At 36.0% G+C, this 11,667-nt stretch overlaps 1 protein-coding gene across 1 annotated transcript; it reads right to left on the reverse strand.

The window, feature by feature from the left end:
• Positions 1–976: 976 nt before the first annotated feature.
• Positions 977–8,701, reverse strand: LOC103508844 (putative uncharacterized protein DDB_G0282133). Its single transcript, XM_008473422.2, has 6 exons — positions 8,661–8,701; positions 4,627–4,696; positions 4,028–4,194; positions 3,265–3,400; positions 2,874–3,063; positions 977–2,675 (listed from the first exon to the last, which is right to left on the reverse strand). Exons 2-6 carry the CDS (start codon positions 4,655–4,657, stop codon positions 977–979), a joined length of 2,223 nt encoding a protein of 740 aa, XP_008471644.1. The 5' UTR covers positions 4,658–4,696; positions 8,661–8,701.
• Positions 8,702–11,667: the final 2,966 nt, after the last annotated feature.

Genomic DNA, 11,667 nt, shown 5'->3' on the forward strand with positions numbered 1-11,667 from the left:
CTATGCTGTGGGCATTGAAAAATCCTCAACCATAGACTCGTAACCATACGAAATTGATTCTAAAAAACATTTTTACGAGTCAATAAAATTATGCTTGATGTATTTTAAATTGATTCTACAGCCATTAGTGATAGTTAACTATATTATTTATCTATTGTTATTTTCTATTATATTTATTTTTACGAGTAAGCTAAGCTATACTTATTCAGATCTGCAAAATTGGGACTATTCACTATTCAGGCTGTAAGATAGTAGGAGGAAAAGCTGATCATAGCCTCCTGTGAAGTGAAGGTGACTTTCGATAGTGACTTTTTGCACATGTTTTGTCTCCAAAAGGCTGATCAAATTCTAATAAATCAGCAAAAAGTATTACCAGAGTCCTTTTACTTCTTGATGAATCTGCATCCAGGGGAGGAAAAGCTGATCATAGCCTCCTGTGAAGTGAAGGTGACTTTCGATAGTGACTTTTTGCACATATTTTGTCTCCAAAAGGCTGATCAAATTCTAATAAATCAGCAAAAAGTATTACCAGAGTCCTTTTACTTCTTGATGAATCTGCATCCAGTAGGTGTTACCTTATAGGCATTTGTAATGCTGGAGCGTTAATTTAATCAACGTACTGGACGAGGACAAGGGAATGTAAACTATTCTTTCATCTTTGACTCTCCATAATTTATTTGCCTTCGGATATTCAAAGAAAAGCGATTCAAAAAACCGGGAATTTATTGAACAAATTTTATCTGATCATCTCAGAAGAATGCTGACCAATGGATCAATGAAAGTCCATATTGAGTATTGACAATGAATGAAATCTTCCTTTCTATCAAAGAATAGACAAACATGTAACCTTACAACATGCATAACATACTCTTATCCATAACATTCAAGGGTGAGAAAGAAAACCAAACAAGATGAAGCAAGTCTTTTTCAATTCTGATAAAAAGTAGAAAAAAAGAATGAAATAGTGGATGTCGGTCTACCGCATTGAATAAATGTTACCATAACTTATCAAAGAGTCAAGAGATAGGAATCTACACTGCGCCCTAGGCGAATAATAACTTTGCTGGGTAGGTGCAACTGTTTTCTCCTTAATTGGTTTGAGGGTGGTTTCGGATTTTGTGTTGTAGCTCAATTTAGCAGTTAGGGAAGCATTGAATGAAACAGGTTTGTTGTAAACTTTACTAAAAGCATTGATTTCACTAGGTTTCAAATTGTTGCTAGGGGCAGTTTTCAAGAACTCATCCTGAACATCTTCTTCATAGGCATTGTTTGCAAGGAATTGTTCTTTGTAGCTGTTGTAAGGATCATAATAGTTGGCTGTGCTGGATGGGAGAGCTGCAGCAGAGGTTCTGTAGTATTCATTGTAGTTAAATGTAGTGCTTGGGCTAGTAGTACTGGATTTGTAGAATTCATTGTAGTTGTTTGGTGTACTGGTGCTAGTTCTGTAGAACTCATTGAGGTTTGTGGTGGGAGTATTAGTGCTGGTTCTATAAAATTCCTGGTAGTTGAATGTGTTAGTAGTAGGAGTGTTTGTACTGGTACGGTAGAATTCGTTATAGTTGAATGTTGTAGAAGTTGGGGCGGTTGTGCTAGAACGGTAGAAATCATTGTAGTTAGCTGTTGATTGCTTTTGGGCTGCCTGAGTGTTGGTTTGAGTGTTTTGAGTTTGTGCAGCAGTTCCTACTTGTTTATAGGTGGATTGTTTTACTGATGTTTTCTTGAAATAGTCAAGTGGTACTTGAGTAGGTCCGTTGTTATATTGCTGAGTGTTGAAGTTTTGTTGTTGCTGTTGTTGAGTGAAACCGTTTTGATTGTTCACATTAGAACTTTGGAGATTATTTACATTGTAAGCCTGTTGGTTGATTCCATTGACCAAGTTCTGCTGGTTAGCATTGTATTGTTGATTGGCATTGTAAAATTGCTGGTTGGCAGAGATGGCTTGATTGTTTGCATTGTAAATCTGTTGGTTTTCATTGTTGTAAGCAGCTATCTGGGCTTGTGTGTTATCATTGTAGTTCTGTTGTTGATTGGTATTGTAGTTTTGTTGTTGATTTGTATTGTAGTTCTGTGGCTGATTCGTGTTGTAGATCTGTTGTTGATTTGTGTTGTAGGTTTGTTGTTGAGTAGCGGCAGTAGGTTGTTGACTTTGGGTGTAGTAGTTGTTTTTGTTGTAGTTTGGTTTGGTTGATGTTTTCTTATAATAATCTACAGTGGGTTGGGTTACTGCAGCAGCACTGTTTGTAACGGCATTGTTGACAGCTGAGCTCTTTTGTTGACCGTTGAAGTTTATGCTTCCTCTGAACCTAAGGTTAGAATTTTTTGGTCTTATGTATTGAGTTGTTGCTTCAGTTGGTGCAGCAGTGGTGGTTTGAGTTTGTGGAGCAGGTGTAGCAGCTGACGTATAGATGCTCGTTTGTTTGTTTCTGTAGAAGTTTGTGTACTTTGTTGTATACTCAACGGGGGCAGCAGCAGGTTGTTCATTGCTGACAGAATTAGCAGCTTGTCCCACTGGACGTTTTCCAGTTAGTAATTTTCTGACACTGGCCTTGTTCTTCTTCTTATCAAAATCACCTGGGACTTTGCTAACTTCTTGGTCCTTGGTAATGATAACTGGATCATCGACGTAGTCATCTTTTCCGTTTCTGTTGGCATAGAAGTTGCTGCTACTACTTCCCCTATAACAAACAAGACATAATATACACATTACTACTTTAGTCTTATCACCTATGAAGTGACAATTAGATGACTGTTTGTACCTATTGTGAGAATGTCTTTCCCTATTGTGATTAGGATTGCCCTGCAGTTGAACACCTGGAATATGCAGACTAATAATAATGATATCTCAGCACATGGTATAATTTTGACCTCTTTACCTCAGTAAATCATTCTGAAGTCTTCTGTCTCCAGTGTCCGATCTCAAGAAGTTGTCTTCCTCGTCAATTGAGTTGCCTCCTTGGAATGGTTTCTGACGTCCGAATGCAGGAATGGGTTTAGCGCTGGTTGGTCCCAGAGGGATTGGGGTTCCCTTTGCTGGTTTGGAAGGCACAATTCTACTCGATTCAGCTGCAACAGGAATTTCAGATTTCATTAACAACTTAACACACTAACAAGCAACAAGGATTTAGCTAAATAAAAATAATAGGTAATAAAAATGAAGTTATCACGCCCGCTAAAAGTAAGGTTATTGGTGAATTCTCCCTGATGGCAAAGATAATGCTCTACAATTCCTAGTGATCCCCAAGCCCAAGAACAATAGGTACTTACATCCAAGTCTGTACAGATCAAAGTTGTCATTGTACTGCAAATGGGATTCACAATCAATGTTAAACCAATCATCACAGATTTGATTCTCTTGGTCAAAACTGGTGTCGTTAGGGCAGAGGAATCGGAAATCTTGAACCTGGAAGCAGACACAGAAAGTGAACAAATGAACTTAGAAGTGGATAACATTTCTCTCTAGTTTTTTGCCCTTCTTTCGATCGAGTTCACTTAATCGACTGTGAGTTGTGAGTACACTGTGTTAATTTCATTCGACTGGACACAAAACTTTATTCGGATTACATTAGATTCTACAAAATATTGGTCGACACAGTCGACAATCGACACAGCGTGGACGCTGCTTAAAGGTGTTTCCACACATATCGTCGACACACACATATCGTCGACCATCGATGATCGATTGACGAATCGATCATCGATGGTCGACGGGCGGCCAAAAATTGAACAAATGAGCTTAGAAGTGGATAACATTTCTCTCTAGTTTTTTGCCCTTCTTTCGATCGAGTTCACTTAATCGACTGTGAGTTGTGAGTACACTGTGTTATTTCATTCGACTAGACACAAAAATCCACTTTATTCGGATTACATTAGATTCTACAAAATATTGGTCGACACAGTCGACAATCGACACAGCGTGGACGCTCCTTAAAGGTGTTTCCACACATAGTCGAAGGCCGTCAATCGATCATCGATGGTCGACGGCCGTCGAATTTATCTGGACACTCCTTAAGACAAGTTTAGTACTTACTCCTCCGGCTACTTTAGCGCACACATGGAACATTTGACAGTCAGCCTCTGGATCAGCATAGTATCCTCCTATGATCTTATCCTGACACGTGAAACTCGTCAGGGGCATAGACTCTTGACTGTAATTGGGGGGTCGCCTTTGGGCCGAACTGCCAAGGGTGACGGTCCCTGTGGAAGAAAATATGGAAGGGTTAAAAATATGAACCTCCCGTCACTGAAGACCTTGTTGTACAGCGACATTAGATCTCTATCAAGATCAAGCAAATGAAAAACAAACAAACAAAATATGAACCTACCCGAGTATAACTAAACAGAAAATTTGGAATCATTAATCAGTGAATAGAATCGCGAGAGAAGACCAACTCGGATTCTTTCGCGACCTTCTTCTTTGACCGAAACTTTGCGAGACCGTCACAAAATTTTAAATCCCAATTGTTGGTATCCATCTTCATTTTATGAGGCTGTCAAGATAAGATGTGTAGTCCCATTAATTCAGTAGTTTTAATCGTACCTATTGGAATTTGATAAGGAGAAGAAAAATAAAATTGGATTGATTTCACTCATGTTCAGTACACTAGATAGGTATTAATAGAAACTTACCCAATACGAAGAAGACTAGAATAACACTCATCTTGGTTGGTAAAGACAGAGTCCTTTCTTGTCACTTCATCTGAAATCAGAAAAAACATAGAGGTCATCATGTTAAATTTGATTCCTTTAATACTTAACACATTCTATTGAACTCCTTGTCAAATATGGTGGTATGTAGTTGCGGCAACGCTGGTATGTAGTTGCGGCAACGTTATGCTACATACGCTACAAATCTTAAGGTGCGTACACATCTGCGCGAAGTTGCGGAACATACCACTAAAGGTAGGAACTAACTACCATCACGTGACGTGACATAACTACCATCACGTGACGTGACCTAACGTGATGGTAGTGTGGCTGTTCTGTACAAAATTGCCTACAATATTTTCAAAGGCTATTCAAGGCTAACTTTTGGAACTCAAGAGGGAAAATGTTCTTCTCTCTATACATTTATGGTACCTATTCACATCGTGTGTTGAAAGATTTCAGAGAATTAGAACAGGTTGCTGAAAGATTCAGCAAAATTCGCTTACAACATTGTTGTAACATTATTATCCCTTTTGTTACAATATCGTAGAGCAACGTGAATATCTGCTACATACGTTCAGGGTGCTTGTCTAGGTCGAGTGAATTTAGAACGTGTAATTTTTATACCGATCTGCAATTAGCATCGAAGACGAATGAATGTACTTCATCATAATCATCACGCTGTATGAAACCAGAAGTAATCTTCCAAGTGCACACACCGAACGAACCCTTTTATTTCCCACGTTCTACAACCACGTCAATGACGTTTACAAACAAATACTCATTGTTTATTATTTATCTAAGTACGTTTTTAATTATTACTAGGTTTAATTGGTAAGATAACATATGTAATCGCTTAAGCTTTCTTGATGTTTTTCGTTTTGCTGAATTCTTCTTGTATTCTTTCCACACCATCATTGTTTATTATTTATCTAAGTACGTTTTTAATTATTACTAGGTTTAATTGGTAAGATAACATAGGTAATATCTTCATTTACTTCTTTTGTATAGAAGGTCGTGTAAAAAGTGCCCCCTAACTCATAAGATATGCATTTGTAATGCTGGAGCGTTAATATAATCAACTTACTGGACGAGGATAAGGGAATGTAAACTATTCTTTCATCTTTAACTCTCCATAATTTATTTGCCTTCGGATATTCAAAGAAAAGCGATTCAAAAAACCGGGAATTTATTGAACAAATTTTATCTGATCATCTCAGAAGAATGCTCACCAATGGATCAATAAAAGTCCATATTGAGTATTGACAATGAATGAAATCTTCCATTCTATCAAAGAGTAGACAAACATGTAACCTTACAACATGCATAACATACTCTTATCCATAAAATTCAAGGGTGAGAAAGAAAACCAAACAAGATGAAGCAAGTCTTTTTCAATTCTGATAAAAAGTAGAAAAAAAAAATGAAATAGTGGATGTCGGTCTACCGCATTGAATAAATGTTACCATAACTTATCAAAGAGTCAAGAGATAGGAATCTACACTGCGCCAAGATTCAAAGTTCTAAAACTTTAAGATGGAAAATATTAAGAACACAATGTGTGTCTTCTTTACTATCAAGGTCATATGAAGTTTCAAACAGTGGAGTATGAAGAAATTTCAGTTTGGTCACTTTGATCTCAAAATGGTAGCTTCTGCCAGAAAACTGTTAATACGTCCACCGTGGTTTTTACGGCTCGTACACAAGTGCCGACAATTTGGACCCCAAAAAACTAAATGAACAAAATTACCAATTGGACGTAGATGCCCCCGAATACTGCGGTATCTTACAAAAAATTGACAAACTAAATAAAAATTACGTATATTATGTATTTAAGGTTCTCTCACTTCTCTCCCAATTCCGTCGTCATCTTACTATATGGCTGTAAAAAATAGCTGTCTAACCTATATTCTTTTGTAAAATGAAGTTTTCGCTTATTTCGCACTACCACGGAAACACTGCTGGCAAAATCCACCTGATTCTCATACCTATTCCATTGGAAGAAGATTATTATTTGGTCACTTTGATCTCAAAATGGTAGCTTCTGCCAGAAAACTGTTAATACGTCCACCGTGGTTTGTACGGCTCGTACACAAGTGCCGACAATTTGGACCCCAGAAAACTAAATAAACAAAATTACCAGTTGGACGTAGATGCCCCCGAATACTGCGGTATCTTACAAAAAATTGACAGACTAAATAAAAATTACGTATATTATGTATTTAAGGTTCTCTCACTTCTCTCCCAATTCCGTCGTCATCTTACTTTGTGGCTGTAAAAAATAGCTGTCTAACCTATATACTTTTGTAAAATAAAGTATTCGCTTATTTCGCACTACCACGGAAACACTGCTGGCAAAATCCACCTGATTCTCATACCTATTCCATTGAAAGAAGATTATTTTCATGTAAAACACACCATAATCATAATGGCAATATTTATGGATTCCGAACTTTTACATCAAGGTTTTATTGGTCATGCTTCTCTATGTAATAGAAAAGATTATTTATACGTACCTAATAATGTTACAAAGTAGGTACATGCAAGTACACATATGATGGAGGTATTTGTAAGAAAATGTAGTTATATGAGAGACAGAAGACATTAGATGAACATAAACTCATAAAATTAATGAACATTAGACTGGACTCACAGAAGTGCCCATAAATTTCGCAAACTTCATATGAGTCAGGTTGTTTTTCTAAAAAATAAAAAAAAAAAATATTCCTTATAGTTCCTGTAGGTTTTATTTTATGCCTGTGTTTAATGTGCCCTCTGGTCCATTAACACAGTCAGGGGGTCGGGTCTGGAAAAATAAAACTCAACAGGATGTAAATGATCACAATGCACAATTGCATGCAGACGCACATTTGAATAACATAAAATAATAACATGAACGTCATGTATGTAGGTAATAGACTTTGGACTTTAAATTTGTATCTACAATCCATTATTTATTGTTTATATGTAGGTAAGTTCTAGTCAATATTTGTCTACTATATATCTACTAGCTAGTCAAATTAAAATTACCTACAAACGATTTATCGCCCAAAGTTCTGCTACCCAATGGTGTAAATAATATGAACCTCTAAAATTCATTGTAATGTATCATAATGTATCTAAGTCCTGCAAATCCTGCAATGTTCCTATTCTGCGAACGCTCCCACATGTGAGTCTATTTGAGGGAAAGTTTTAGACGGTAAGAAATCAACATATTTCAGACATTGGTAGAAAGGTAGGAACTGTGCACCCAATTAAAATCATTGCTTGAGGTAACAAAAGAGAATATACTATCCAAGAACACAGCCACCCAGGTAGGTAATGTCCAGCAAAATATCAATTTTCAACCGAGATTAAGTAATAAAAATAAAATAAATAAATTGAATAGGAATTAGGAAAGTCCCCCACATGTGAGTCTATTTGAGGGAAAGTTTTAGACGGTAAGAAATCAACATATTTCAGACATTGGTAGAAAGGTAGGATTTTTTGCCGGGAAGGATTCCAAATAAAAGATCTAAAGCAATACAGACTACAGACCAACGTCAACGGTTGGCCTTTTATTGATCAAGTTTTAGAAATCGTGCTGAGATCCACCCGGAAATATGTGGAGGTAAACAAGCCAATGACAGTTTTGTCGCCCTTAGCTCTCAAAGCACAGTTAAAGCTCTACAGATATCTTTGCTGATGGGAAGACATAATAAATTGATGCTGACAATAGCAATCTTCTACTCAGAGCACTCCCATCAAATGAAATCATAACTCACATCTCAGGTTAATATTATGTGTATCACAGCACAATATGTAACACAGATATTATATGTACAGAGGTAGGTAGTCTTACAAGTATACCTACTAATGAGTATTCAGGTACCTGTGCGCCATCAATAGGTAAGTAATAAGTATAGTGTATACCAATTCTTTCTTTTAAATATCTAGCGGTAGGTTTAGTTCCTTTCCAATAATGAAACCAAAAACCAATTTGACTGATGAAATATTATACCTACTTGAACACTCACAAAATTAAATTGTTCTTCAGTAGAGGACGTAGGGTTAGATGGTTTGATAAAGGACAGGATCTTACCTGAAACAAACACAAACAAAAGCATAAAATTAATTGAAAAGTTAATATTTTCAAATATGAATGAGAAATATTTCAAGTTTTAATGAAAGCCCCAACTGCTAACTGTATCAGAAGATAGAGATATGTACCTAACCATTGCTGGAGGTAACAAAAGAGAATATACTATCCAAGAACACAGCCACCCAGGTAGGTAATGTCCAGCAAAATATCAATTTTCAACCGAGATTAAGTTTATATTTATTTATTGAGTCTTTCTGATCCTGAAAGATGCTCAATCATTGCATAAGAGATGGCATCCTAACATACATTGTACCTAAGTAGGTATCTAGAGACATAAGTAAAGGTACATATAACTTGTCATGTCAAGTTAGTGGATGGGCAATGGTCAGGCACTGGAATTAAACACCAACGCAAACTACTAACAGGAAACTATCGCATCAACAAATATCATGAAGAGACTAAATTCACTCAGGTAAACAACTTCATAATAGGTATTATGTAATAGCACTGAACATTCTTTGTGAACAATTCTGAGATGAATGGAGACTTCTTCACTAGCTTACTGTGAACATAAATTAATAGGTAAGTAGGTATACATAGGTTACCTAGTTATTTGCAAGTTCTTACTTACTCAAATTACTTTTTGCTATTCTTCATCAGAGAATGTTTATTTGTTTTGGTCTAGACTTGCAACCGAGGTATTTGTTTTTACTATCCACATAGCCATCTAGGTACAGAGAACTTGCAAAACATTTGACTGAATATTTTCACAATCTGTAGTCTCCTGTACCATCACTCAGAACTCATGAATTTGCAATTATCCCAAGTACACAAGTACGTTGCACCTAGGTGTAGTACCTATGACGTTATCTTTATGAGCATACTTAGCATCATGCCCGTCTGGTTTCATTGCTTAAAACCTAATGTATGAATGTAGGTATCTTCTGATTTCATTACCTTCTCAGAGAGGTGTGAATTGAGAATCAGGGTCGAAGGTTTACAAAACTAATAGAATGGACGTGTAACGGATGGAAATCAATGATAGTAATGTTCTGGGATACAAACAATAAGAAAAAATATAGGAGATAATACTGGTAATGAAATCAATCAAAACATCAAGAAAAGATAGTGAATGTCCGATAAGTCAGACTTTTGGTTTGTGGCATTTTCCTTTGACACCATAAAGCCATGTCTCAACCGGTATAATGTCTGACTACCTAGAAATAGGTCCTTTGAAAGATAAAGTTTGCTAGGATATTGGTAAACAACGCAATACTCCTGTCTGGAGAAATTCGACGGACAAATCTCCAAGTAATTTATTTTATCTGTCCCTCATAGCTTAAACCAAGCTACAAGCCTGTAAAGGTGTGAAGTATGTATCTTTAACAGGTAAGAATAATAGAAATAGGTCCTTTGAAAGATAAAGTGTGCTGGATATTGGTAAACAACGCAATACTCCTGTCTGGAGTAATTCGACGGGCAAATCTTCAAGTAGGTAATTTATTTTATCTGTCCCTCATAGCTTAAACCAAGCTACAAGCCTGTAAAGGTGTGAAGTATGTATCTTTAACAGGTAAGAATAAATACAGAGATGAGGTGTGTATTTATGCAGATACATTGGTAATTTATCATGTAAGTACATTAGATAATGACTAATGCACAGATTAATCAATCATGTAATAGTAGATGCTTGTAAGGTATGATGATATATGAGGGATTTTGTAATTAATATAGGGTTCAAAAGTCCATGTACAACATGCTGTTCTCTGATTTTTCGCCAACTATGGTATGCAAAATATGAGGGATTTTGTAATTAATATAGGGTTCAAAAGTCCATGTACAACATGCTGTTCTCTGATTTTTCGCCAACTATGGTATGCAAAGTTCATTTACCTGTTTTGTTTATTTGTCGTCTACGGAACTGATGGATGTTCAGCTAAAGTTTTCGGCTCGAAGATTATGCTGATTATTTTAAACTCATGTGAGTAAAGTACTAATTTGTCTGATATTAATTGTTTATAAGTTTATTTGTTTCTGTACAGTGACCATGAATTGAAAATGAAATAAATCAAATTCCTACTCATATGTATATTTGTTTGTAGCAAATCATCTCCTATTTTGTTTTTGCTAATTTGCTATTATTGATCAATAAAATTGATTATCATAATAATTGATTATTGTTTCTTGAATGAAGAAGTATTCGAGGGCGATAAAAAATTGATATCGACGTACATGAATTAAATCTAAATAAATTACGATCCACTCATTTAAAACCAGAAGTAATCTTCCAAGTGCACACACCGAACGAACCCTTTTATTTCCCACGTTCTACAACCACGTCAATAACGTTTACAAACAAATACCCATTGTTTATTATTTATCTAAGTACGTTTTTAATTATTACTAGGTTTAATTGGTAAGATAACATATGTAGGTAGTATCTTCATTTACTTCTTTTGTATAGAAGGTCGTGTAAAAAGTGCCCACTAACTCATAACGCTCATTATCCGATTCTCAGTTTTCTGCTTAGTAAGACAACTGTAGGTGTAGAACTTATCTAGCAATGGCTTGCCTTCGATCTGGATACAAATGACTTTTACTGAGAATTTAGATAGGCATTTGTAATGCTGGAGCGTTAATTTAATCAACTTACTGGACGAGGACAAGGGAATGTAAACTATTCTTTCATCTTTGACTCTCCATAATTTATTTGCCTTCGGATATTCAAAGAAAAGCGACTAACTCATAACGCTCATTATCCGATTCTCAGTTGTCTGCTTAGTAAGACAACTGTAGGTGTAGAACTTATCTAGCAATGGCTTGCCTTCGATCTGGATACAAATGACTTTTACTGAGAATTTTAGTATGGATTCCACAGTAACTTGAGGGTAATCGCGATTACCGATTATACGTATTTGGTGTTTGTGATATAACACCAAAAA

Source organism: Diaphorina citri, unplaced genomic scaffold, assembly GCF_000475195.1.
Source record: "Diaphorina citri unplaced genomic scaffold, Diaci psyllid genome assembly version 1.1 scaffold438, whole genome shotgun sequence".
In the NCBI taxonomy this organism is placed as follows: domain Eukaryota; kingdom Metazoa; phylum Arthropoda; class Insecta; order Hemiptera; family Psyllidae; genus Diaphorina; species Diaphorina citri.

What these genes read in the sequence shown, in the direction of transcription:
- LOC103508844 (XM_008473422.2), bottom strand. Translation starts at nt 4,657, where the DNA reads ATGAGTGTTATTCTAGTCTTCTTCGTATTGG. An exon ending in GCGCTAAAGTAGCCGGAGGA is followed by an intron (nt 3,401 to 4,027) that starts GTAAGTACTAAA and finishes GTCTGCTTCCAG; the next exon opens with GTTCAAGATTTCCGATTCCT. An exon ending in TGATCTGTACAGACTTGGAT is followed by an intron (nt 3,064 to 3,264) that starts GTAAGTACCTAT and finishes TTCCTGTTGCAG; the next exon opens with CTGAATCGAGTAGAATTGTG.